This window comes from Chamaea fasciata, unplaced genomic scaffold, assembly GCF_029207755.1.
Source record: "Chamaea fasciata isolate MVZ Bird 193981 ecotype frontalis unplaced genomic scaffold, bChaFas1.0.hap1 SCAF_5, whole genome shotgun sequence".
NCBI classification, from domain to species: domain Eukaryota; kingdom Metazoa; phylum Chordata; class Aves; order Passeriformes; family Sylviidae; genus Chamaea; species Chamaea fasciata.
In genome coordinates, this window is record NW_027094090.1 from 64,242,037 (window position 1) to 64,267,070 (window position 25,034).

The 25,034-nt window shown below is 49.8% G+C and overlaps 3 protein-coding genes across 3 annotated transcripts; 1 reads left to right on the forward strand and 2 right to left on the reverse strand.

Moving 5' to 3' along the window:
- Nucleotides 1-228: 228 nt before the first annotated feature.
- Nucleotides 229-3,997, reverse strand: CUNH22orf23 (chromosome unknown C22orf23 homolog). Its single transcript, XM_066184102.1, has 6 exons — nucleotides 3,829-3,997; nucleotides 3,527-3,589; nucleotides 2,972-3,148; nucleotides 2,363-2,497; nucleotides 1,144-1,244; nucleotides 229-849 (listed from the first exon to the last, which is right to left on the reverse strand). Exons 1-6 carry the CDS (start codon nucleotides 3,917-3,919, stop codon nucleotides 745-747), a joined length of 672 nt encoding a protein of 223 aa, XP_066040199.1. The 5' UTR covers nucleotides 3,920-3,997; the 3' UTR covers nucleotides 229-744.
- Nucleotides 3,998-4,011: 14 nt separating this feature from the next.
- On the forward strand, nucleotides 4,012-7,906 carry POLR2F (RNA polymerase II, I and III subunit F). The gene is made up of 5 exons (XM_066184103.1): nucleotides 4,012-4,088; nucleotides 4,226-4,295; nucleotides 4,429-4,559; nucleotides 6,024-6,095; nucleotides 7,690-7,906. Exons 1-5 carry the CDS (start codon nucleotides 4,069-4,071, stop codon nucleotides 7,778-7,780), a joined length of 384 nt encoding a protein of 127 aa, XP_066040200.1. The 5' UTR covers nucleotides 4,012-4,068; the 3' UTR covers nucleotides 7,781-7,906.
- A 3,114-nt stretch (nucleotides 7,907-11,020) lies between these two features.
- On the reverse strand, nucleotides 11,021-21,525 carry SOX10 (SRY-box transcription factor 10). The gene is made up of 4 exons (XM_066184101.1): nucleotides 21,223-21,525; nucleotides 19,581-20,034; nucleotides 13,862-14,127; nucleotides 11,021-13,463 (listed from the first exon to the last, which is right to left on the reverse strand). The coding sequence occupies exons 2-4, from the start codon at nucleotides 19,988-19,990 to the stop codon at nucleotides 12,748-12,750; spliced, it is 1,392 nt and encodes a 463-aa protein (XP_066040198.1). The 5' UTR covers nucleotides 19,991-20,034; nucleotides 21,223-21,525; the 3' UTR covers nucleotides 11,021-12,747.
- Between the last annotated feature and the right edge of the window lie 3,509 nt (nucleotides 21,526-25,034).

The following is a 25,034-nucleotide window of genomic DNA, read 5'->3' on the forward strand; positions in this document are numbered from 1 at the left end:
CATAGGAAAAGCAGGACATCATGCTTCAGCCTGCTGGAGGACAGAGGCGCAGGTTACTTATGAGGTGACCAAACAGCCATTTCCAGTCTCTGGGAATACAGTGGCTATTCTGCATACCATGCTTTCAGGAACCAAAAAATCACAGCAAGCCCACAGCAAAGAGCAGCAGGCACTGGGGTGAAATCCGCTGTCTGCACATGGCAAGCTGCGTTCCTGAGCCCCTGTAGAGTGGGCTGCCACCAGAGGTTTGCTGATGCTGAAGGTCATAGCCACTGTGACCTGCAGCAATGCCAAGGGCTGTGCAGTTGCATTTCATCCAGAGACATTCCTGGAGTCATGGGGCCAAGAATGAGCAGGTTACAGGTGTGGTGGCAGCATGTGTTACCATCATGCTGTCATGAGAAATGTCCACTTCTGGGTAGATGGGAAGGAATGACATTTCTATGGATGAATTGCTTTACTCTGAGGCACTGCATAGGCAAAAGAAGCCTCTGCTTTGTCATGTTTTCGGAGCCCTTGCTATGTGTTTTCATGTCTTTAATATTATTGAGCAAGAAGGGATCTAGTGTGTGGGAAGGATTTTACAACTTCTGTCACTGTTTATGTACAAATTGGTCCTGCCTTCTAGTTTCAGGCAACAGATGGTGCTGCCCCCTCTTTGGAAACAGACAGAGAGTATTCTCCGATGCCGAGAGTCTGGGAAGAATAGGTGGGAACAAATTGCACTTGTGTTTTGCCCTTGGCTTAGTCTTGGAGTTTGGATTTGTTCCCAACAGGGAAGGCTTTTGTCATGATATTTCTCATTTCCTCACTTCTTTTCTTGTCAATGATCTCCATCTCATGCAGTTTCTGCAAAGTACAAAGGTGGAGAGCTGAGCAGGAAGAAAGCCAGCAGCTTTTTTTTTCTGCTTTTGCGAACCTCAAGAACAAAAACTCTATTTCCCTGATTAAATTACATTCAGAGATGGAAAGAAAGCTGAAAAAGTGTTATCCACCATTCCCCAAATTCATGCCTGAGCTGTGCCATGAAGGGAAGCAGCTCTTTGCCCCCCTCCCTGCTCAGATATCAGAGAAGACTCTGCTTTATGATCTCTGACACATGGGGTTCCTTTCATGCACTGTTCAGCCCAGGCACCTGCATACCTGTGAGATTTCAGTCAGGACAATTCCTTGATACTTCCTGCCCTGTCCTAGAGCTTCCATCTCTGCCAGGAATTCCCTCCTCTCTTGAATTTCATTCATCACTGGTGGACAAGAGGGAGAACTTTGGAAACAGCGTGCAGCCAAAAGGCAAGAAAACACATTTCTGTCTAGACCTGAATCCCCACTTTCCTAGTTCTGCTTGAACAGCAGTCCCATCAAGGCAGGGTGATACCTGCTGTAACACTCACCTTGCTCAACATGTCATCACAATACCTCAGTAGTCCCTTACATAATGGGAAATGCCCCCTCTCCCCAGCTTCTAACTCCCTGACTCCCAGGAACAGTAGTTTTCTAGTTTTCTTTATGTAGACAACTCTCTTTTGCTTGTGGGCCATTTAACCAGTCTGTGGATGGAAACAGAACTTGCTGTTGAGGTTCATTAGATTACATGCATCACCCAGTGACTGCAACCATCCAAGACCATCAGCTGCTGCTTTGTAGCACAGACGTAAGCCAGCTGATCCAAATTCTGTCACAGATGTGTCAAGGACAACACTCAGCTTTGTGACAAGTGTTGGAGGCTACCAAGCATCTGTGAAACCAGCTGCAGTGGCTCCCTGCAGCAGGGACCAAAGCACCCCTTCTGTACACATTATTCTAGCACTGCCCATCTTTGTGCTGCCGCTGGCAAAGGGCTGGCAGGGCTGTACACACGCATTGAAGATGCAAGCGCAGAGAGGTATTAAGGCAGCGTTTTGTTATCCCAGTATACTCTGCAGGCCAAAGTCTTTCACTGCTTCAAATTCTACTTGATATTGAAGCTTTGCTAGTATAACTGCTGTGATCCTGGAGTGGAATGGCCCAGACTGTGGTCAGGCTGTCAAGTGACCTGGTCTATGTTGAGTCATGCTTGCTGGGAAAAGGACCAACAGTACCTGAGCTTGCTTCCCAGGTATCCCTGCACATCTCTAGGCTATTCCCCTGCCAGGGTGCATTTCGTGTGGGCAGCCCAGAGAGCTATCTGCCAGCAAACCTCAGCAGTATAAGCTCTGTGAGGATGGCTGGATCAGAGTGTCACAGCAGCAAGTCCTTTCTCTTGGAAACTGATTTTTGTGGCTCCCCCTGAAATGGCAGTTTACAGCCTGCCAGCCAAGCCCTAGGAGGGAGCTAGCTTCCCAGGCTTCCGGCCTGCCTCCCTCCTGGGGACATGAAGACATACATTCTTCAAACCGGTCAGGCTCTGCTATCTCCTCTTCCTTTTTCCGAACAAACACCTGCTGCCTCTCATCCTCCACCTCATCCTTCCCTGTTGCTAGGATGTTTTGAAGTCTTCTCTTCTCCTTTTCCAAATCTCCTGTGAATGCCAAAGGAAAAAAAAAAACATTATTATCAGCATGTCTCCTCACGGAGGAGCCTGACCACACTGCTTCCCTGCTACCTGTGGCAGAGGAAGTGTTTAATTAACGTCAGTCCATCCCTGGACTGTGTGCAAGCACCACATATGTGTACAGAGCCCACCAAACCAACATCAGAGGTGTGGTTCACATTTATGTGCTAGAAAATCATGTAGTGCTCCGCTCTTACTCAAAGACTGTACAGGTCCCTATCACCCGTCACCTCCCCAGCTGGCAGGCAAAAGCCAGCGAGCACTTACAGCAGATGCTCCCTCAGAGGTCTGTTTCTGAAGAATCTTTGAAGACTGAGAGTGTGAAGACGTGGAGCAATTCAGATACACTGCCACTGCTGAGATTGAGGCAGGGGATAGACAGAAGGGGAAGAGAGGCTCCAGGCATCACCATGTATTTATTAGCAATGTTTGCTGACTTACGTGTGGGCTGTGGCTTGAATTTCTCTCGGGTGTAGGCATCTCCTGCCTGGCAGACCCTGGCAGGCCGGAGAAGGGGTCTAGCTGGAAGCCTGTGTGGCTGACAGGCTGCTGGGTAGGAAACAGGCACTAGCTCTTTGCTGGATGGGGGGAACCTCTGAAGGGGCAGGGCATGTCCTCCTGGGGGATGAACCAAAAATAACAGCAAATCAGGCAGAGGGGACTCTGGATGGATGGCTCTGGGCCATTGCTAGCAGATCTACCTGTCGATCCATAGTATCATCACAAAGAAAGACCCCAGTGCCCCAGATGTCTCACCCTGGTCATTGGGCATGATAGACTGCAGTTCAAGTCACACCGTTGTGCCTTGTTTCCTGGCTGACCCATGGGAACAGCTTGCCCCGTTTGTCCCCATGTGCCAGCAGCTGTTGTGCTGCTGTTTTAAAGCACTTGCCCATCCGAGCAGGCTGTGGGCGAATGTCCCCGTCTCAAGCCGAGATGCAAAAGCTCTCCACCACAGCACAGCAGCGAGAAGGAGAGCCAGAGGGCCCCACTCACGTTTCACATAGTCCATCAGGTATCGCTTCTGGGACTGCGTCACCTGCAACTCCTCCATCATCGCTGAAAAATACGTGTCCATCAGAGGCAGCAGAGCCGGCCCTGGGCTCACCCCCCCTCACAACCCCAACCCGAAGGGGAACACGCGGGTTTGGGAGACACCAGCCGGGTCAGCGACACCAGCGACGGGGCCACCCGGCTGCCGGACAGCGGTGTGACGCTCTACTTCGGGGCGATGTACGGTGGGTGGGACCTCGGCGCCCTGAGCAGCCGGGCCCGGCCCCGGCCCGCTCCACCGTTACCTCTCACTAGCTCCCGTGTGCCTGTGCTGTACCGAGCCGGCCTGCCCGCCGCCGAGCCTCCGCCGCGGCCCGTGGTCCCCGCCGCCTCCATCGCGACGGGCGGCGACCGGGCGGGACGGGGGGCGCGAGGAAAGCAGCGGCGATCGCCATGGCAACGGCGCAGGATAACTTCCGGCACGTCACGACAACACCCGGAAGTGGCTCCCGGAAGTGCGGGTCAGGGGGCGCCGGGCGGGAAACATGTCCGACAACGAGGACAAGTGCGAGCGGGGCGGCCGGTGGGAGGGACGGGCGGCGGTGATGGCGGTGGCGGTGGCGTGTCGCGCCCCGGGGCGGTGGCGCGGGTCGGGGGGGGGGCGGCCCGGCTTCAAGTGCGACGCGTGTGTCTCTCCCGCAGCTTTGACGGGGATGACTTCGACGATGTGGAGGAGGATGAGGGTCTGGAGGACTTGGAGAACGCGGAGGAGGTGGGTGCCCCGCGGTCCGCTGCGCTGGCCGGGCTCTCAGGGTCGCGTCGCAGGCTGGCTGGGTGACTGCCCTGGCTGGGGAGGCCTTAGTGGTGGGTGCGGCTGAGCAGCGGCGCGGGTCTGTTTCCAACAGGAGGGTCAGGAGAACGTGGAGATCCTGCCCTCGGGAGAGCGGCAGCAGGCAAACCAGAAGCGGATCACGACTCCCTACATGACCAAGTATGAGCGAGCCAGAGTCCTGGGCACTCGTGCTCTCCAGATAGCGTGAGTACTGCCCACTGTGTCCCCAGCATTGCCGCATTTGCCCCTCCCTTTACACTGATAAGTGTTTTCCTCTCCCCTTAAAAATTACCAGATCTTCTGAATCTTTGCATGACTGCTGAGCTTGCATGTCACCCTCTGGTCAACAATGATGCACAGGACTGTGGGGCTCTTAGTTGCACCTGAAATCTCTGTGTCTCTCCTTGCCTGAAACTGTGTTCCTTGTGCATAAAGAGGGAGCATCTAGTAGCCACAATGAGTTTTCCTAGGTCACAGACAAAATTACTAGGGGATGGGACAAGACAGTTTCTGGTCTTTCCTAAGAGAGCCAGCATGGACTTGAAAGTTCATAATTGGTTTGTAAGAGGTAATGTTGCAGGGAGAGGTGCTTCAAAACAGATTCAGTTGATACCACAGGGCTGTAGGAATTGGGAGTGAAGAAACCAACCTCAAATCCTTTTTAAGTGCAGTTGCATTGTGGGAAGCTGTAAATTTTTTAAAGTATTTGCAATATTAAGGCTGTATTTATAATAGACAATAACATTTAGAACTTAATTTAAGTTCTTTCAAGGCTGGTTGCTCTTAATCCATTTGCCTTTTTAGACTTGTTTTAATAGTAAATATTAAAAAGTGTTATGCTTTTTGAAAAACTGCCTTTTGAGTGAGATTGTTAGACAGTGGCAAGGGTTTCATCTTGGTTATAGCCACCATGAAAATGAGGTTTCTCTTGTGCATGTTCAGAGCTGTTCTTTGCACAGCCTGTGAAGCTGTTTTATGCATGTTCTTTCAGTTGGTGAAACGCAAAAAAAATGGGAGGAGATGAGATGGGCCCGTGCCAGGCCTTTAATCCAAAGCACTCTGGCACCTGGTTCTGCTTCACCTGCATCTTCTGCCTTCAGTGCTGAGCCCAGACCAGCAGCAGCCCCTTTGGCCTTAGCCACACATAATGTGAGCTTTCTCTGCCACCACTGCCCAGTGGATGGGTGTAGTCCTTTGCAAAATGATTAATTTTTTCTTCCAAGAGGTAAAATGCCCTGTGAATTCAGCCCCTCTCTTCCCCTGATCAAGAGTGGAAGCTGCGAGCAAGTCAGAATGTAAGAGATCTGTTGGAGTTGTAGGAGGCCTGCTCATTTAACAGCAATTCCACCCTTTTCATCGGTTTCATTTTAGAACCATTCTTTTCCACATGTTTAAGTACACAGAGGGTGACAAGGAGAGTGTGGATTTGACCATGGGCTGGTTAGCAGAGCCTTAGGGATGGGACAAGAAGAACAGTGAAGTAAAGGTTTGGTCTGTAACCCTCCGGGGGAATTTTCTTCTTGAAGTGCACAACAGCAAATCAGTTTTGTGAGGATGGTGTCCCACCCTCCTACTTTATTGGCTATTCTGGAGGAGGTGCAGGTAGTCAGGCATTTAGCTCTTCCCTCTCAGTGTTTTTCCTCAAGTGGTTGTTTATGTTCTTCCTAGGATGTGTGCCCCTGTGATGGTGGAGCTGGAAGGAGAGACAGACCCCTTGCTCATTGCCATGAAAGAACTCAAGTAAGTAACATTTTGTACTGATTTCCATAAAGCCAGCAGTCCTCTCCTCATCCAAGTATTTAGCAGTTTATTCTAAGACAACCTTGTCTTCCCTCAATAACAGTAAGCACTATAGTTGCCTTTTCCTTTTTTCACCTTGTATTTTCTCCACAGCTGTTCTCTTCCGTCCTAGTTGCTCCTACAAATACTGATGGTTAGGAGTGCTCTGGATTGCTTCTACTTCTCAGTCCCAGTGTTCTTTATTTCTGTAATGGGATCCCAAGGTCCTCATCTTTTGAGAATTGATTTAATTCCCCAAACTGTATTGTTTGAAAGCAGCCATCTGAACAGACGTGTGTTCAAATGAAGTGCTAGCAAAAATTAAAATAACAGTCAGGCTGATGAGAATGTTTGTTTCCTGCACCCTTGCATGCTTGGCTTCTTGTGCTTTCCCCCTGCTTAAAGAAAGGTAAATAAATCCTTTCTGACTGCAGCAGAGGCAGCTTTTGGATGACCACTTGCAGGCCCACCTTTCCACAGCAGAGCTCCCTGCTGTCCTACAGTTTTCCTGCACAATCTAGGTCACATGCATATACTCTTCAAGCAGCTGGACTCTGTTAGTGATTAGGTCTCTGTCCTTGAACAAAATTGACCTCCTGCTTCCCCAGTTTCTCAGTGCACTGAAGCTGCTCTTGCAGATTTTTTATCTACTACAGCTCCCTTTGCCATTGCAAGAAGCTCCTTAGGTCATATTCCTGTCACATCTCCAGGCTCAGGCTGAGTTTCTTCTGGTCACTGCCTGTGTGTGAACTCTGGAAAGTAAGCCAGGGTGGTGCATCCTGTTCTGTGCCAAAATTCGGTTGTCATTTTTGGCATCAGTTACTTTACTACTGGAAAAACAACCTCCCTGAATGTAAAGGAGTTGAGTTACTTTTCAAGTCTGATACAGTTGAAACCTGATGCCCTGGCTAGATTCCAGACTGTCTGATTATGCTTTGCTGACTTAAATCTACTTTCATGAAGTTAAATTGTATTCAGCATTTTATTGCTCTCTAATCAGAAGCACTGTTAGCAGGTGCTGTGCTCCACCCCAGCTGTAACAGGTTTTGGTACCTGAATAGTCACTGTTTTATGTATCCTTTAAAAATGTAACTGATGCTCTCAGGATCCAAATTTCTCTGTAAATACCAGTTTTTCTTGGAAGTTCTCAGAATTCTGCCACCGTTTTTAGTGTTGTGTGGGGAAAAACCTTTTGTCAAATAAAAAGTGGATTTGTTCTTCAAGTCCCTTGATTTATATTTTTCCCCCTATATCAGGGTTAGATGCTTGGTGTTGTCTCTTAGTGGGTTCAGACCGCAAGGCTCAATTCTTGCAGTAGCAACAGAGGACTGAGAGGTCTTTGATGTTCATAGTCTGAGGGTGCTGAGTGCTTTGCATCTACAAATGACAGAAGGTTGTTGGGACTTTGCTATATAATATCAAATCACTGGTGCTGCACAGCTCTCAGTTAAATCTGGTGGGCTTATTGAAGCCACCAAGCACCTCACTTCCATCACCTACTGAAGTGATACAGTGGAGATTCTGACGTTTCTGTTCATCTCTCTCTTCCCTTCAGAGCACGCAAGATCCCCATAATCATCCGTCGTTACCTTCCAGATGGGAGCTATGAAGACTGGGGTGTGGATGAGTTAATTATCACAGACTGATCAGATTCCAGCCATTGTTTTTTGTTTTGCATTTCCAGGGATGTTTCTAATTTTGGTTAGTGTTTGTGTAAATAAATTCTAAATCTCCCTATTGTAAATTAAATGTATTTGGGTTTTTTTGCCCTCTGACTTTCTCTTTCATTTCAGTCCTATATGTCTGAGAGATTACTTTCTTAGCTGTCTCCACCAGTTTAGGTATTATTTTTTTCTCTGTGTGTCATGTACTATATTAGTAGGATTAGGGAGCCAAGTGCAGTGCTGTTTTTTCAGCTTTCTTGCAGTGTTGAAGGCCTCATCTTTTAGTTAGGCTAAATTCTGCAGTAACTCCCTCCCGCACTGCTTCTCCCTGGTTACAGAACTGATATCCAGTTAAACTCCTGCTGTACAGAAATGCTCTGGCAGGTACTTTGGCTTCAGAAAGACTCCAGCCTTCCACCACTGTCCCTTCTTAAAATGGGAGTGCTGAGACACCTCCATTGCTTCCCCCTAGACAGTTAGGCCTTTGTGCCCTGAACAGGTTGCTGTGGAAACCCCCAATTTCCTCTTTGGCCAGTGCTGACTCCGGGGCTTCTCAGGAGTATCGTAGAGCAGTTCTCATCAAGCCACCTATTGTTTCCCTGCTACCTTGCTGCTTATCAGAAGTGGGGATCCCCTTTCAGTGGCACTGCCCCAGCCGGAAGCGCGGCCGCCACTCACTGCCCCACCAGCTCAACAGGTGTGGGTTGTTGTTGCACTTGCTCCTGGTGCAGCCGGGTTCTCTGACACACAGTGGAACTGAGGTCCTGAGGATGGGCCAGCCATCTCAGTTGAACATAACCTGGTGGTTCTTATGGTGGCACAACTGCAGCTAAATCCTAGAGTTCCTTTGATCTGTATTGTGGTGAAAGATCAGTCATCTGTCCCCATCAGGTACCGCACCCTCACCTCTGATGTGCTGGGAGGTAACATGCTTGAGTCAAGAGTTGGGTGGATGTGTTACAATCTGCAAGAGCTTTCAGCCAGCTGCAGATTTTCATTAGTTCACCTAGTTTTCGTTTCTTGATCTGTGTACTTCAAAGTTCTTTCTCTGCCTGCAGAAGATCTGAGCTTGGGCAGAACACACCAAAGTTTTCTCAATTATCTTACTTGAAAGAGCTCTCAGAGGTTTTGTTTTCTATTTTTAAAGAGAAGGAGGAAGGCACACCTCACCTATGGTTTCTGCCTAATATTTTTCTTTGCTCTATTCCAGAAAGAATATTTCTCAGTAGTTTGTGTTAAAGCTTGTGCTTATACATAAAGTGATCATTCTCCATGCTGTATGTGTGGTCGGTGCCTGCACGTGGGCGTCCATGTCCCAAAGAGAGTTTATACCCACCTGCCTGGGAACTTGGCTCATGTAACCAGCCATGAATGTCATTTTCTTACTGCTCCCTGTAAAAGTACCAGTCTATCCTTCCTTTCTTGGTATGCACAGGAAGGGCTGGTTTAGGAGGCGATAATGCAAGAGCTGAATGGGTCCCTGGGTGAAATGACAGGTCAAAGGAGATGTGGAGATGTTTCCAGGTGCGTGGAGGGGGTTGACTGTGAAGAATGCAAATGCTTCCTCGTCCAGGCCATCCTTACCAAGAAAAGGTTAATTCGCAGCACTGTGGCCTTCGGCCTTCTCCCCCCACCCTCAATGGAATCCTTTAATCACGTTGGTGCGGTGAAATTTCAGCCCTGAAATGGTGCCTTTGTGCAATCGTTTTGGCGTCTGCCATGGAGTGCGCGGTCGTTTTCTTGTCCTTTTTTTTACTTTTTTTTAAATGGCTTCTTTGTTCCCTACCGGACTCCCCTCCCCAGCCTTGCATCTGTATCAGATACGATTAAAGGGATAGGGAAGGATGCTGGGCCAGCTCTTGCTAGGCTGCAGGAGGAGTGGTTAACCCCTCTATTGCCAGTGGTGGTCTCAGTACTGTCTTACTTGGAACAACCTTCCCGTATGAGAGGAGGCATCCCCTTCCACTGGAGAATGGTTGAGGCAGAGCCCACTCGCTTTCCTAATTTGCTTCTTAAAGAGCTGGAGAGCAGTACTTATGTGAGATTAAGAACTTTCTTTTCCCACTCTTCTGTTCGTCCATACTGTGTTACTTCTCTCTCCCACCCCTGTGATCAACTTTCATACCTCTAATTCCACCAAGGTTTCCCTTTCTCCCTACCCATGCTCCTGACTTGCTGAGCAGTGCCTTCCTACAGCCTGTGATTTGGGGCAGAGGTTTCTCCTCCTCTCCATGAATGGTCAGTCCTATTTTGCATGGAACTCTTTAGCTGGCATCACTGTTATTAGATTAATTAAGCCATCCTGCTGTGGATGCTCTTGGCCCTATACAGATCTTCATCCAAACAGTGCTGTGCTTTTTAAAAAGCTTTGAACATGTTCCACAGTTCCTAGATGTTCTGCTTACTCTCCTCACCCATAAAGTGTTTAGTGAACAGGAACTCACTGCATCTGCTCACGTGCACCAGCATTGAAACCCTTTGGAATCAACTTGTAATTGTTAGGAGTGTCTGTGTTAATTGGGCTCCTACCATTCTGCCATTGGCCTTGAGAGATGTTCTTAAGGAGAGTGATACTTGCTACACATTTTTCTTTCCAGACGAGTTCAGATACCCTCCCAGGACCTGACTATATACAGAATGTGTTCTTCAACAAGTAAGAAAGTGCACACATGCGTTCTGGAATATACTCTGTGTGTATGACTGTTTGTGTTTAGGTTCTTGCTTGTGGAAGGCAAGAGGGTGGAGGATTGGAGTTTTTACAGAGAAATTAACGGCTGCTTCCAAAATACACTAATTTGTGTATGTGGGGAAGTTTTTCTTTTGAAGGTATGTCACCTGCTACCTGGTCATGAGGAACCAAGATGAGAAGCCCCATACTTTTATCCTAGAGAGCATTAAGAATCACACTAAGAAATTTTTGGGTGAAGCACGTGCAAAATAGTACTCTTGATTGCTTGTGCTATATCTCAGATGAAGAACATAAATCAAAAATTAGTTCTTTCCTCATGGAAGAAATGACTGGAGGTGAGATGTAAACAGAAGATGAGCTTCATCTCCATGAAGGAGTCTGGACAGCCAGTCAGAAATGTGCCTGTCTCCTCTTCCTAAGAGGCAGAGGAAGGCTGTGCACAGGATCTTTGTGGTGATATATGTGACCCATCATACATGTACTGGGGGAAAAACAGAGACTTGCAGGGAACAGGTCGAAAAAACCCCGACATGTGAAAATGAAACTTTTAAGTTTATTATTCCATATGTTTAATGCAGAGTTAATGGTGCTAGGATGGCACAGAGACTGAGGAGAGGGAGGGGGGGGAGGAAGGTGCTACTTGCATAAATAAGGGGACAGGGCTGGAAGAAGTTACATGCATACAGGGAGCAAACATTCTACATGATCTTTTCAGACACCACAAGGATAAGTCATCGGTAGCTAAGGGAGGCAGGAAGGGCATCTGACAGTCATATCAGCAGAGAGATACAGCAGCACCCATCACAGTCCACATTTGGTTAGTCTCTTTCTAGACTGGAATATGCACTGGAAAGTCCCATAGTATGTCTGCAATCAGCTGCCAGGAATCATCTTTTCCTCTGGCAATTTTTGTGCTGGTTCATTCCCTGGCATGACAAACTACCCCAGTCCTGGAGGTGACAAAGGAGAAGGAAGCAGACTGTCCTCAGATGTTGGGCTGAAATAATAGCTGGTTGCTTCCAGTTTGCAACCCAAAGGCAAAGAAGATTACTTTGCACCTAAATAGACTTCTTTTCTTTCATTGTCCAAGATCGGGTCCGTATCTACCTTGCTAAAAGCCACAGGAGTATCTTTCCATTCTCAGCATAGATGGGAGGGAGGTGTTGGCTGACTGGGAGACATGACGAATGAGTTCAGCCTGGGTTTGGAGTGGGAGCTCAAAGAGTGGAATCAACTTGGGGCATTGGCAAGCATTGTAGCTTTCTTGGTGCCTCTTCATTTCATGCAGGCACCATCAGACATTGAAGAGCAAGGACCAAGTTTGCTCAGAGGTTGTTAGGGGTTCTGAAGAGATTAGAAGAGACTGACAGACCAGAAATGCCAGACATAAATGAATGATGCAGGGTAATTTTTAAAAAGGAGGATTCACCCATAGCACCGTAATGATTCATTGGTCCTTCCCCGCCTCTCCTCCGCCTTCATACATGAACATGTGTGTGCACACAGGCTGTGATGTGAGTAATGCTAAGACTGACCATGCTGTTCCCAAATCCCATGTACTGTTCAGGCAAGCCTTCAAATCTCTATGCTGGGAAGTGTGGGATTAAACAGGTACAGGATGGAGGGAGGAGGTGGGAAGAAAAGCTAGGGTGCAGCTGTGGAAATCGGCAGGGAAGCAAGCATAGGTTGATCTTCCAAGGGTTTCAAGATTCATGCGTGTGTGAATCTCAGACAGGACTGCTGCACGATGCTGATTGCAAGGAAGCTGGCCATGCCGTCCTCCCTACTGCTCCTCCCATGACACATCTGCCAAGGCTGAGCGGCCACCCTACACCCGCAACAGGTGACAAAAAAAAGTGTTGGCCATTGCGACCTGTTGGAAACACTTGCAAACTCCCTGGAGCCGTGTGGGAGGGGAAGGAAAGGACAGTCTCTCTCATCATACAGTCCAGGGTGCACACAACAAAACCCACCATAGACCAGTCACTCCATGTCTAGAATCCTCCTCATCTGGAAGGCCAGTAAGACATTGCAAGCCAGTCACGTGGCCTGTGTAAAATTGGTAAAGGGCGAAAGGACGATAAACCTTCCTCTGGGTGGGTGTGCCAGCAAGAGCTGGGATCAAGAAAGGCACTTCTGTATACTTGGTGGGTTCTGGTGGCTGGATGGCACTGAGTGACCTTGGAGTTCGGAGGCTCTTCTGCCTGTGCTGATTCTTCAGAGCCTTTCCATCGCTGCTTCGGTCACTGTTCCCCATTCCCTATGGTCTGGAGAGAGTTGTGTACACGGGCTGTTCCCAGTGTGTGGGGCTATGGGACTGTGGCACGGAGGGTGCAGGGTCAGAGATGGCAGTGTAAAGGGGACGTTGGGAAGGTCCCATATATGAGAAGGCAGAGTAGAGGCCAGAGGCTTGGGTGGAATGGCTGTAGTAGGGTCCCGAGGGCTGGTGGTCTGGGTAGTCAAACTGTGGCCTGGAGATGGACGGGAAGGCCGAGCCGTAGTGGGGCAGACTCAGGGATGTGTAAGCAATCTGGGAGGTGGAGGGCTGGTCAGTGTAATGGCCTCCAGGGGTGGACCCCTCTGTTTTCACCTGGGCCTTTGAGTCCACCACCGATGAGGTGGCAGTGGACAAGGAGACTCCATGCTGCTTGGAGATCCAGGCAGAGTGTCCACTTGCTGCAGCCAGGGCACTCCCAAGGCCATAGCCAGCAGCGGCCGCTGCCGCATAGCCCCCGACGTGGCCTGGGTGGCCAGCGTGTCCGTTTGGCGGCAGGTACTGGTCGAATTCATTGACATCAAAGGTCTCCATGTTGGACATCACTTCATGGCTGATCTCCCCAATGTCCACATTGCCAAAGTCAATGTGTGGCTTTCCCCCTTCCCCCAGGGAACGACCTTCTCGTTTGGAATCAGCTTTGCCTGCCTGCATCTCGGTCTTAGGGGTGGTAGGAGGTGTGGGGGGTCCATGGCTCTGACCTGCAATGTGAAAAATATTTTGAGGAGGAAAAAGAGAGAAGAGGTGAGTTACAGCTTTATGACTGGCTCTATACACAACCCAGCTCTGTTCTTCCCAGTATGCCAGCAGCTGTCTAGCTGGAGGCTTTGGTGGAGGGAGAAAGAAATAACCAAAACCAAATCTCTTTATATCATCTTGTGGAAAAAAACGGGAAAGATGTGCAACGATACCTTGCCTGAGTAGGGGAACACAAGTGCCTCTGAAACTCAGGCATGTCCCGGTTCTACTGACACCAGCAGTCTGCTGGGTCATGAGGTGTGAGCCCCATCACTAAGGCTTTCACCATGATGACTTGTCTTTTTTGAGCCTCTGACTTGGCTGTAATCTGTCAAGAGATTCACTGAGATCCAAGACTCACCTGAGGAGTGTTCTGGATGACCGTCGGACATGGGTGACCCTTCGCCGGGATGCCTGTGATCTAGGTGGGTATTCTTGTAGTGGGCCTGGATGGCAGCAGCCCCACCAGCCTCCCCCTCTACTTGGCCTTCACCCTCACCCTGTGTGGCCTTGCCATTTTTCCGCCGACGGGGCTGGTACTTGTAATCAGGATGGTCCTTCTTGTGCTGCATCCTCAGCCGCTCTGCCTCTTCGATAAAGGGCCGCTTGTCACTTTCATTCAATAACCTGCAGGAACCAAGGTGGTAAAGAAGAGAAGAGGGAAAGAAGTGGGGCAGGTCCATCAGAGTAAAACACCTATGCTCACCTATGCCCCATGGAGGGTACTTCCCAGAACAATAGGAAGAATTTGGAGTGTTTCCATTGAGACAGCAATGCTTTCCTTCTTCTCCTTAATTGTTAAGCCCTGCCACTGGTTGGTGCCAGTGCTGGGTCCCCCTTTCCCACCTGTGTGATGCTTCTCACCTCAGTAGATTCAATTTACCCTCTTCCATTGCCAAAGGGTGAAGTGCAGCCTTTTGTAGCTGTGTTAAATAAGGTTGGATGAGCTGCTTTTAAAAACTTCGGGCAAATTAAGGTCAGTTGGAATTGTTCTTTGGACAAAGATAGTGTACTACCTGTAGTGCTGCCTGTCCCATGTCTCTTGCTCTTCCCCAGACTGTATTTGTTCCAGGTTAACCTCCCTCCTTCTATAGACTCTGCTCCTAGTTTGAGGCTGTATGGAGCGCCAATAGCAACAATTGATATTGGTTCCACTATAACCATGTAAAGCAACCTTTAGTCATCCTGCAATACTCTAAAAGGGAATTAAAGAAAATTTGGTAGGGTGAGCCTCAGTGTATTTTACTATTCCTGGAGCTCCTGCTCACCTCAGACATGGATAGTGCAAAAGGCGGAAGCACAAAGGACCAGCCTTCCTTGAACTTGCCCAAGCAATTGTAAAAAATTTAGCTGCTGCTATTTTGCTGGCTTTGTAGAAGCAGATGAGCCTTGGTCTCTGGATGAAAGGCACTGCAGAAATGTAAGCTCCTTGTCTCTGTTCCTGCAGATCATGGGCTGCCCTAGTTAAGGCTCTCTGAGGAAACGGTGAAATGCACAGGCAGGATGCCTTAGAGCACTTGAAGATAAGATCAAACTCATTGCTCAAGTCTTTTGTAAGCATTTCAGCTGGAAGCACTTCAATTTCATGTTATGATTTTCCTCCTCATATTCTTGTGACTCAAGGTCATCCTGCCTCCAACCAAAAACCAGTGCTCTCAGAAGGGACCAGTCTTTTCAAAACACCCATTACAAATGGCAGGGCTCACAAACAGGAAAAAAAAATCTATTTACGTTATGTCCCCACCTTTTTCTCCCCAGCAAAATAACTACATGGGGATGGGACTGTCCCAGCACCTTGGCACCCCTGAAACCCTTAGCACTAAAATGTGATCAATTCTATTTAGCTGTAGGCTCTAGGGAAGATATAAAGGCCTGAACTGACCTGAAAAACTGAAGATGAAGAGGAGGCATGGCTCAAGGAATACACAGGTAAATCTGGTGGGCGATCAGATGAGTCACCAGCAAGTAATGGGTTGGTCCCTAAACACCCCCTTCCCCACTACTCATTGTGCATTCTCTTGGTAGATGGAAGGTGTGTGGCATGGTGCTGACCTGGGTTCACTCCAGTCAGCCTGAGTGGGTTGTGGCCACACACCACATTCCTCCACTGCCTTAATCCTGGAGATTAGGGCAATTGAGCCACCATGAATCCAACACCAGCTTTCCTGTCTCCCTCCCGCCACTGTATACCACACTCACAAGTCCCACAGGGCTCTAATCCCTCAGCCTGTGCTGCTGCAGATGGCCCTCCAAGGGTCAACCCTCATAGGCCTTGTGGACTGGGAACAACCTTGCCTTGGCAAAACCTTCATCCTTGCAGAACGTGGGATATGGAGAATAGAGGCAAAACCTGCAAAGCTCAGCCTCCGAGATCTGTCTTGTGGATGGTGTGAAACAGAGCCGTTGGAGGCTACACAGGTGTCAGATCCCTGCCCTCTGACCAATTCTCAAATGCCTCACTTCCTCTCCCCTTGACAGTAGTGGGTAGTGCCACCAGCAGGACAGAGGCAAGTCCACTCCCCACATCTTTGCCTTCTCTCCAAGGCTGCCTGCTCCCTCCTCCCTCCCACTGGGATCAGAATTCAAATCGGCTTTAGCAAAGTGAAACTGGTGCGAGCAGGCAAAGGCCAGGAGATTTGGGGGATTTGGATTTCATTTGCTTCCTGCCTTCCCCCTCCTGCCCCTCATGCTCTCCAGGCCATAATGCAAAGGAATCTCGCACGGGCAGAGAAGTTACGGATCACAGAGCAAAGCCCTTCATGGGGCTTATCCAAGCCCGACACCAAATGCTTACCCCTGAGCCGAGGGGAGAGGGGCAAGCATCCAGCGCCACGCTCTGGGAGGAGAAAGAAGGGCTAAAACCTTCCTGCTGGCCCCTCACAGCCTTCCCTTCTGCTGCCTGGCATTGTACCGCTCCGTGTGCCAGGCGCCTGGCTCAGCAGCCAGAGGCCTGATCCTGTCTGGGGCTCAGTTGCTAATGAGTCAGTGCAGTGATGGGCTTGGGCACTGGGGCTGATGCAAGGCAAGGGCTGGCTGGGAGCAGAAAGCAGCCCTCCTACACATCTGTGGCCCTAGATTTTGTGGGCATGAGCCAATTCCCTGGGTGTTGCCACCCTCATGCAAAGATCCCTCCATCAGGGCCCCTTGCTCCTCCCTACCAAGCCTTCCTCCCCTTCTTCCCATGCCTCCCTTGTTTTCAGCCCTGGAGGTGGTGCTGGCTGGCATTTTGGCTGGGAGTCATGCCGGCATTTTCAGCAGCCAGCCTCCATTTGAGAGCTGCTCCCTGTCCCACCCTGGGAAGGGAGAGTATTCAAGGACAGATTTCATGATCGTCAGGCACAAAAACTTTCCCTTCTTTTTTAGTATGTCCTATTTGTTGTCTGCACCCATCACACACCCTCAGTGGGTACAGACTGGGGAAGGTGGATGGGGCCATAAGCTGCCTGGCACTGTGTTTGGGGTCAGGCAGGTAACGTGGCCATCAGGGCATATCCTGCAGCCTCTTCCAGTGAGGGCTGGTGCCTGTGGAGGACATGGCAGTGCAAATTCTGGGCTTAAAAAACAAAAATTCTGGGCTGTTTCATCCTGTTTTGCAGGTGCCTCTCAAGATTTCCTAGCCTCTTCCATTGCCACCCAGTGCCGATTGCTAGGGACGTGCTTGGTTTAATGGTGGTCTGCAGGGAGTCCCTGTTGTCGCCAGCCTTTGCCTCTAACCCACCCTTTATCTGTATAAGCTCAGAACAGCCAACATTTTCCAAAGCGTCAAGCCATGGCAGTAGGGTTTCAATGGCCACCTTTGCAAGGGCATTCATCAAAAGTTTGAGGCTAAGCCATCCAGAAAAAATCCCTGTCTGCTTGCAGCAGTACATGAAGACATGTGTAGGAGCTATACCTGGGGGACAGGGTAGATAGGGCAGTGGGAATCTCAGCAGAGGAAGCCCAGCCAAACCATGGCTGGAAGGCAAGGCTTTGGGCTACTATCCTGGTAAACTTTGGGCCACCTCCCCTGGAGTTTTGTGATTGATATTTTCCCCCAGCCTCATGCAACGTGGCCAGCAAGACACACGCATGTGGCCAGACACTGACTGTACCCATAGCCCAGCTTGCTGTGTTCTGTGATATCCATAGGGGCTGGCACAGCTTGGAGAGCTTCAGCATGCACAAGGAGAGGAGACACTCAAGAGAAGCACCCGGATGGCAAACTCAGCAGCTTACAACAACTCCAGGCCTGACCCCACAAGCTTCTCATCTGAGCCACGCTTCCTGGCTGTATTGTGCCCTAAGAAACACACAGGGACCTTGACCACTATCTGGCAGCAGTGTCCCAGTGCTCTGAGTCCCATGTGGCCAGCAGCGGGAGCCATGTCCTGGGAGCAGGAAGGCTTTTGGATGCATGACTGTGGCCACAGGCTGGGGGCTACATCTCTCTGTGCTCTGAAGGCAATACTTGTGAAGGTTTCACTGCTCTGCTATATTTTCAAGGAAAACGTAGTGCCTGGAAGGAGACACTATTCATATAAAATCTAACAAAAATTTTGCAGGAAAGGAATGATATCTTGAAACCAACATTTTGGGAACAAAAAGGATGGGTTCCCCCACACACCCCCTCTTTTCAACATAGCTTCACAGTCCAGAGGCTGGCAGCAGAGTCCCAGGTGAAAGCAAGCGCTATGGTAAAGGGAAGGCAGAGGGGATCCAAACAGGAAATAAGATCAGATAAGACATTCACAGTCAATGCTCTGCCTTTGACTTCCCAAAGAAATCCGTTTTCTAGGGTCACATTAAACGCTCAGGAGTCAGGGCAAGCAGGCTAACATAGCAGAGGGAGAACCTAATGCCAAGGGGTTGGTTCTTGCAAGCTAGGCGGTTTGAAGCCAGGAATGAATAGCTGCTCTAGAGAGTGTGTTTTGAAGCTTCTGCTTCAAAAAATGTGTCTTGGCTCACCCAAAACTGAGGCCTTCCTCTGTGAAATGCTGTCAGGGTGTGACAGAATGAGAGAGCTGTTTGCATGAGCTTTGGTTTGCGTTGGTTGGCGTGAGGCAGGGGACTGTGCTGGGGACTTGTGGCAGAAAGTAACAGGTTCATGGGGTTATCAGCAGAGAGCGTCTCATGGGATGGACGTGGCACAGGTAGCCTGATACATTTGGCTTTGGCACAACAGCTCTCTGCACACTCATGGGCTAGCTGCATGCAATAAGGGCAGCCTATGAATCTGCTGAAGGAAGGAGGGGAGGCTACACAAAGCACACAGGATCTGCACAAAGTGAAAATAGGTGCGTGAATTAGTGATGCCAAAGGACAAATGTATGTGTGCTAGTGAGAAGGGAGGGCATCTCTCTGGGTGCAAAGGAAGATGGGGTTGTTTGAGCCAGCATATTCCAAGAGAGACTGCTAAGGCTCGGACTGTTGCAGGTGTCTTCCTCTCTTCTAAGCCTCAGCCCCTGTTTCTACCCATGTCTCTCCTTGTCCATCTCACTGCACCTGCATGGCCAGCCAAAACTGGGACCATCCTGGGAAGGATGGGTGTTGGGCTCTGACTGCCTATCTCCTTTCCCCTGACCTTCCTCCTCAGCTGTAAACTAGTTTCCCTCTTGCTTTGTGGCATTGCCTGGAAAAGAAATCCTGTAAGTGCTGGGATCTGAGTTCAGACAGGCTTGAGGCAGCCACCTGTGACTTAGCTCTTAAGTCTTAAGCACAGCCAGTTTACTGCTAGTGCACTACTGAGCCCAACAGGGAGGGTGAGCCAAGAAAACAAGATCTCCCCAGGCAGTCAGGCAGGGAGGACCAGAATGAGTGTCCCCATCAGGAACAATAGAGAAACTTAGTATGAAACACATGGAAAGGGCTGCTCCCCAGGACGGAGGTGAGCTCTGCTGAGGAAGCTTTCACTATATCCAACACCTCTCTGGCTCCCATCAACAACTGCACCTCCTGTGGCGGGGCCCACCGTACAGAAGTCCCCTCAAGGAACACCCCTTCCATTCCACTGAGTCTCCATCCTTCCACGTGACCACACAGTCTTATAGAGGACACCTCCAGACCTCAGCCCCTACACCCCACATTCCACCACTCTCTCTTACCTCCAGAGCTTCCCCAAGGTTTTACTGAGCTCAGCGTTGTGCAGGTGGGGGTACTGGTCAGCCAGTTTCCTCCGGGCAGCCTGTGCCCAGACCATGAAGGCATTCATGGGCCGCTTGACATGGGGTTTGCTCTTGTTACTTCCATTGACCCGGACGGGCATGGGAACCAGGGTCCAGTCATAGCCACTCAGCACCTGGCTGACTGCCTCACGGATGCACACCGGGAACTTGTCATCATCTGCCTCTGAGTCTTGCTGTTCCTTCTTGACTTTCCCCATCTCCCCATTTCCAGAGCCAGTGAGGTGTGGGGAGTTGTCTGATGCCATGGAGGGTCCTGGGGAGAGGCAGTGATGGTCTTCAGAGCCTACTGGGCTCATCTCCACCTCCGAAAGGTCTTGGTCGTCAGCCATCGTTGCTCTCAAGCCTTCCCTCTTCCTTCTCACTGTCCTTCTCACTGGGGAGGGAAGGGAGGAAGACAAAAACAAAGGAAAGAAAGGAAAAGAGGGGGAAGAGAGAGAAAAGGAGGAGCAACCACCAAATCTGAAAGGGGCTCCAAGGTCTCTGAAGAACTGACCACGAGACAGGGGCTGCTCAATTAAAGCGCAAGCAATGCAATTTCTGTGCACACCACAGAACCCGTGATCAATGGGGGTGGGGATGGGTCAGGGCCCCTGATTAATTGGGATATTGCTCCCTATCTCTGCAATCGTGTGGAGCTGACATATGTGGAAGGGCCTGCAGCAAGAGGGATAAGGAAGGTTGGGGACCTGAAAGGAGAGAGACATTCTGTCTGGGCACAGCACCCCCCAGAGGAGTGGAATGTGGAGGAGAGCCACCAAACTTGTGTGGGGAGTGCCCCTTTATTTCAAAGACATGCACTGAAATGTCTGGGGGGAGTCATGGGAGGGGAAGCAATGGCACTGTATCTATAAGCCAGAAGGGACTGATACCCCAGGTGCCAGGGAACCTGAGCGGGTGGCACCACCATGCAGGGAACCAGCCCAGGCCCAGCATCCACACCCAGAGACCCTGATCCCAGCTGTGAGAAAGTGCTTCTGCAGGGACATCTCATCCCTCACTCTCCTCTCACAGCTGATAAACCAAAGGCTTAAAATACATCTACACTTCATCCACACACACACTCCAGTATACGTCTGTGTATGCATATGCATAGTCACATTTATGTACCTATATCTGTATTTGTATCTATATCTATATATATACAGACAAAAACACAACCAAGTTTAACTTTGACACAAGCCATAGCTTTGGGTTGCTGTCCCACACACTCCGCCTTTCTCCTTCTGTCTGCAGTCACCTCTAAAAGTCCCTGCTGCTGTGCAGCAGTTCCCCCCTAAGAGAAAGAAACACTCTAAAAATAAAGGCCTCTCTATCCTCCCCAACTAGAAATTAAAAAAAAAAAAAAGAAGAAAGAAATTTTAAAAAGTGATGGAAAAGCATGCCTCTGGCTTAGCTGGAAAAAAAAAAAAAGCCAGTGCATAGCAAGAGCTGCTGTACCTCTAGTTTCAGAGGGCAACACAGACTCTTGTTCAGGAAAATGAAAAAAGTAAGAGAAAGTAGAGGGAAAAAGCGAGAACGAAAGTGTGCGCGTGTGCAAGCGAGCTCAGGTAGAAAAACTTACATTGCTGGCCGGTATGCCGGGCAAATCCTGCGAGGGCTGTGATTTGTATCCCAATAGCCCCCCTGTTCTCTCTCCCAGCCCCAGTGGTGTTGGGGTGCGCAGCACGGGGAGGCTCTCAAGCGAGTGCCATTCCTGGAGGGAGGCTTGGTTTTTACTAATACCCCGGCTGGATGTCTCTAGCTGGCTTTGCTGCTTAGCACCGGGGGAGGGAAGGGCGGAAGGTGGAGCCAAGCACTCCTCAGAGCCAGAATACAGTCGGCCAGGGACGGCGGGGAGGGGACACAGGCAGCCCCCCACCCCACCTCAGCCACCAATATGCTCCCTGTTTTCCATGGTGCCAGCTTCTTCATGAGAATTGCTGGCATTGCTGCTCTCACTGGCGTGACCACCCCAGAGATGGTGCTGAAGGGTTCAACCCTGGCAGGTTGGGGTGGTGGGATGCTGGAAGGGGTGTGGGTGGTGTGTGGAGAAGAGTGTGCGTCCTCAGGATGGGGGTTCCCCTCCTTCCCTCTGATAGCATGGTTGTTCCTGAAGGGTCTAGTGCTCCCCATGTGCTAAGTGAGCACCTAGTCCTCCTCAGAGTCACATGAGGATTCCTCTATGCTGAAACAAGTTGACCTGGGACCCTGGGGTCAAGGCACTGTGAAAAGGGCATCATTCAGACCTGCATCTGCAAGGTAGGGAAGGCGATGCAGGGCATCAGAAGTGTTCTGAGGGTAGAGGACATCAGGTCCAGGGAAAATGCCATGCTGCTGAACAGTGGATACCAGTTTGAGCCTTCTTAAGATTTTTGCACTCTAGGGATGGGTTCTGTGGGATCTTGCCAAGACAAGCAGGCTCTGCTTCCTCCAGCATGCTGAGCTGCTCCTAAAGGCAAACATGGTCTGACAAGGAAAGTGGGGTTTCCTGATGAGAAGGACTCTCACACTCACTCACCCTCATTCTTGCTGTTTGTTCACTGTGACAAGTAATAGGTCTCAGCTCTCAATGGTTTAGAATGCTCTCCCTCACATCTTCTGTTTTCCAGCTCACTTTTCTTCCCACATGCCTCTGGTAGTTGGTTTCTTCAACTTCCTTTGTTAGCACAGCTGGTATAGACCAACACCAATTCTGTAACCATGAGAAGTCACCCACAAAAATTCTGATTTCCTGTGGTATCAATGAGATAAACCGAGCTCCTGCCCCACCTCCCTGCATGAGAGCCAACCTGAAGATACTTCAGTGCTAAGTCAGAAAATACAAAGAGATTAATGCATATGACCCAGGCAAACAGCTTGAAAGGATTTCAAGAGCATTTTCAACTCTTATAGTTGAACTCTTATATTCACTCTCCAGAAGCTTTGTGTTAGAAAGACTGAGAAAACCACTCACTGGCACTACATGGACTGTGAGAGAACCAGTCCCAAGGATGGTACTGAGCACCTAAGCTAAAGCCCTCAGAGCAAACCTGTGAGGCTGAATGCTGCCCCTGCAAATTGGCTGACAGCTTAGGGCCATTTCCCTGCACACCTGGTGTTGTCTGGGTAAATAAAGCTCTGAAACCATAGGGTGGCTGCAGGGAAAACCTCACTAAAGCCCAATGAGGAGCCTTTACTGAAAGAGCTGGGAGGGTGAAATGGCTAGATGCCATTGGGATCAAGCAGGCAGCTCTACTTAAAAAGGCTTCTTGCACCCCACAGAAAAAAATAACTGTCAAGGGATCGTCTCCTACCTTTCTTCTCTTCCATATTACCTACTCTGGAAAAAAAAGATGGCTTCAAATACTTTTCTTCACATGATGCCTTTTTCCCTTTGGAAGAATGTGTCTTTTTGATGACAAGAAAACCCAATGGAGAGTCTCACAAAGCAGCATTGAGGCCCTGCTTCCTTGGCCAAAGCAGCGGCTGGTGAACCTCAAGTCCTGCCATTTGGGATCAGTTCTCTTGTCAACAGACACCCTAGTTGTAGTTGGCAGAAGAAGAGGACTCACAGCACAGACAGGGGCAGTTTGTCAGCTCACCCTCTGTCTGGCATGCAGATGACTAGCAAAAACAAATGAGGCAAGGTCAGTTCATACACAGTTGTCTGTGGCCCACTGGATGCAGAGTCAGTGATACTGCAGAGCTCATGGCACCTTCTCCCAGCCAGTAAGGGTCATCCTCAATCTCTCCCATTGCACAGGAGTGTGGGAGAACTGGAAGTTTGGTGTCCTACCCCTCAAGAAGGCAACCTCTGCTGAGAAACACTGCTCTGCTTGTTCCCCTGGCTGCAGCCAACCTCCAACCTGGGGCAGGGAGGGAGAATGACACAGAAAATGGCCAGAAAATGGTGTTTATTTGCTCTCCCTTCAGGTGGCTAGTTCCTGTGGATTCCACGGGAAAGAGGCAGTGTGGCAGAGATTTCTTGTTTTCCTCTGGAGTGGGGATACAGGGTGCAGGGCTTCAAGTGGTAGGGAGTGAGAGGCCAGGGGTCATCTAGTGCTTTGCTAGAGAGGATCCCCAGTCAGGAGACAAAAAAAGGAGCCTCACAAGGCACTGAGCGAAGTTTACAGCCTGCTCCTCTCACACCCCGAGTGCAACAGGTAAACTCAGCAGGAAGAACAACTCCCAGCTGGACAAGAAAGGAATCAGACCCAGAAGGGATTTCAGTAACTACCAGGGCACTGGACCAGTGTTTTTCCCACTGCTCACCATCCCTGTCAGAGCCTGTTGCCACCAGCCAGCCAGGACCTAAGTTCAATTTGTGCCTCATTGCAGAGCAATGAGTGACTCAGCTGCAGAGAGGGATGTTCTCAAAGGAGTGTGTACCAGCTACACAGTCTCTGCAATCTCAGTGTCTCCTTGTATTTAAATGTTGAGGAAGGGGCTTTTTCCCTCCATTCTGCCTTCCTCCAGTTCTTGTATTTTGTCTCCTTTGGTCCTGCCTCCACTTTTTGAATTCTCTTTCATTTTGCAGTCCGTTTACCCCTTTTTTCAACCCCCTCTTAGAGCACTGAGTGTTTGTATATCCTTGTCCAAGTCTCTTCTGTCCATGTGTCCCGTGTCCATACCACACCCAAGGATGACAAGAAAAACGCCCTGCTCCAGGCTGGCTGTTTGGTGAACAAGAAGCATCATCGCAGCGGCACCTGCTTGTTAGGGTTTCAGAAAGGGGACCACATTGGTGGGACACCTCCTCCACCAAGGTGGGACCACAGAGGTTTCAGGGGAGGGGTTTTGCTAGATGACACCTATCCCCGGAACCTGTAGCAAGGGAGGAGTCAGAGGGGAGAGCCTGTCCACAGCAGAGGAGCAGCAGGATCCCCAGCACGAGAGCCAGCTTTTGTCCCCTGCCCAACTCAGGGGCACAGCACTGGTATTGTCCCAGGACTGCCTGGGAAAATGGGAGGGGTTCCCTGTGAAATCTTTCCATACAGTAAAACAGCGTCAGAGCTGAGGAGCAAGGAGGGGACGATACAGACCTTCGAAAAAATACACATACACACCCCCAGCCTAACAATACCCACAGTGTGCTGAGGGAAAGGGAGACCCATGAATTGGGAGTTTGATAAGGATTTTCTCCTGCGCACGCCTGCTCTCTCAACAGCCCCTTCAGTTTTCCCAACAACCCCCCCTCCTTCCCTTTCTGGCTTTCTTGTTTGGGTCTTAAACAGTGCACGGTCTTTGTTCAGGATACAGGTGAATGACAATCATGTGATTAACACACACTCGCACACACACACGCACGCACGCACATAAAAAGCTTTTTAAGAGCATCCAGCTTGCTCCAGACCCAAAGACGGGAGAGGAAGCCCGGGCTAGGAGGAGCTGAGGCGGCAGCAGTGGCCAGGATGG

What these genes read in the sequence shown, in the direction of transcription:
- SOX10 (XM_066184101.1), bottom strand. Translation starts at nt 19,990, where the DNA reads ATGGCTGACGACCAAGACCTTTCGGAGGTGGAGATGAGCCCAGTAGGC. An exon ending in ACCTTGGGGAAGCTCTGGAG is followed by an intron (nt 14,128 to 19,580) that starts GTAAGAGAGAGT and finishes TGGTTCCTGCAG; the next exon opens with GTTATTGAATGAAAGTGACA. An exon ending in TCATCCAGAACACTCCTCAG is followed by an intron (nt 13,464 to 13,861) that starts GTGAGTCTTGGA and finishes TTCACATTGCAG; the next exon opens with GTCAGAGCCATGGACCCCCC.
- CUNH22orf23 (XM_066184102.1), bottom strand. Translation starts at nt 3,919, where the DNA reads ATGGAGGCGGCGGGGACCACGGGCCGCGGCGGAGGCTCGGCGGCGGGC. An exon ending in GCCTGACCGGTTTGAAGAAT is followed by an intron (nt 1,245 to 2,362) that starts GTATGTCTTCAT and finishes CTTGTCCACCAG; the next exon opens with TGATGAATGAAATTCAAGAG. An exon ending in TCCTGACTGAAATCTCACAG is followed by an intron (nt 850 to 1,143) that starts GTATGCAGGTGC and finishes TGTACTTTGCAG; the next exon opens with AAACTGCATGAGATGGAGAT.
- POLR2F (XM_066184103.1), top strand. Translation starts at nt 4,069, where the DNA reads ATGTCCGACAACGAGGACAA. An exon ending in ATGTCCGACAACGAGGACAA is followed by an intron (nt 4,089 to 4,225) that starts GTGCGAGCGGGG and finishes TCTCTCCCGCAG; the next exon opens with CTTTGACGGGGATGACTTCG. An exon ending in ACTTGGAGAACGCGGAGGAG is followed by an intron (nt 4,296 to 4,428) that starts GTGGGTGCCCCG and finishes TGTTTCCAACAG; the next exon opens with GAGGGTCAGGAGAACGTGGA.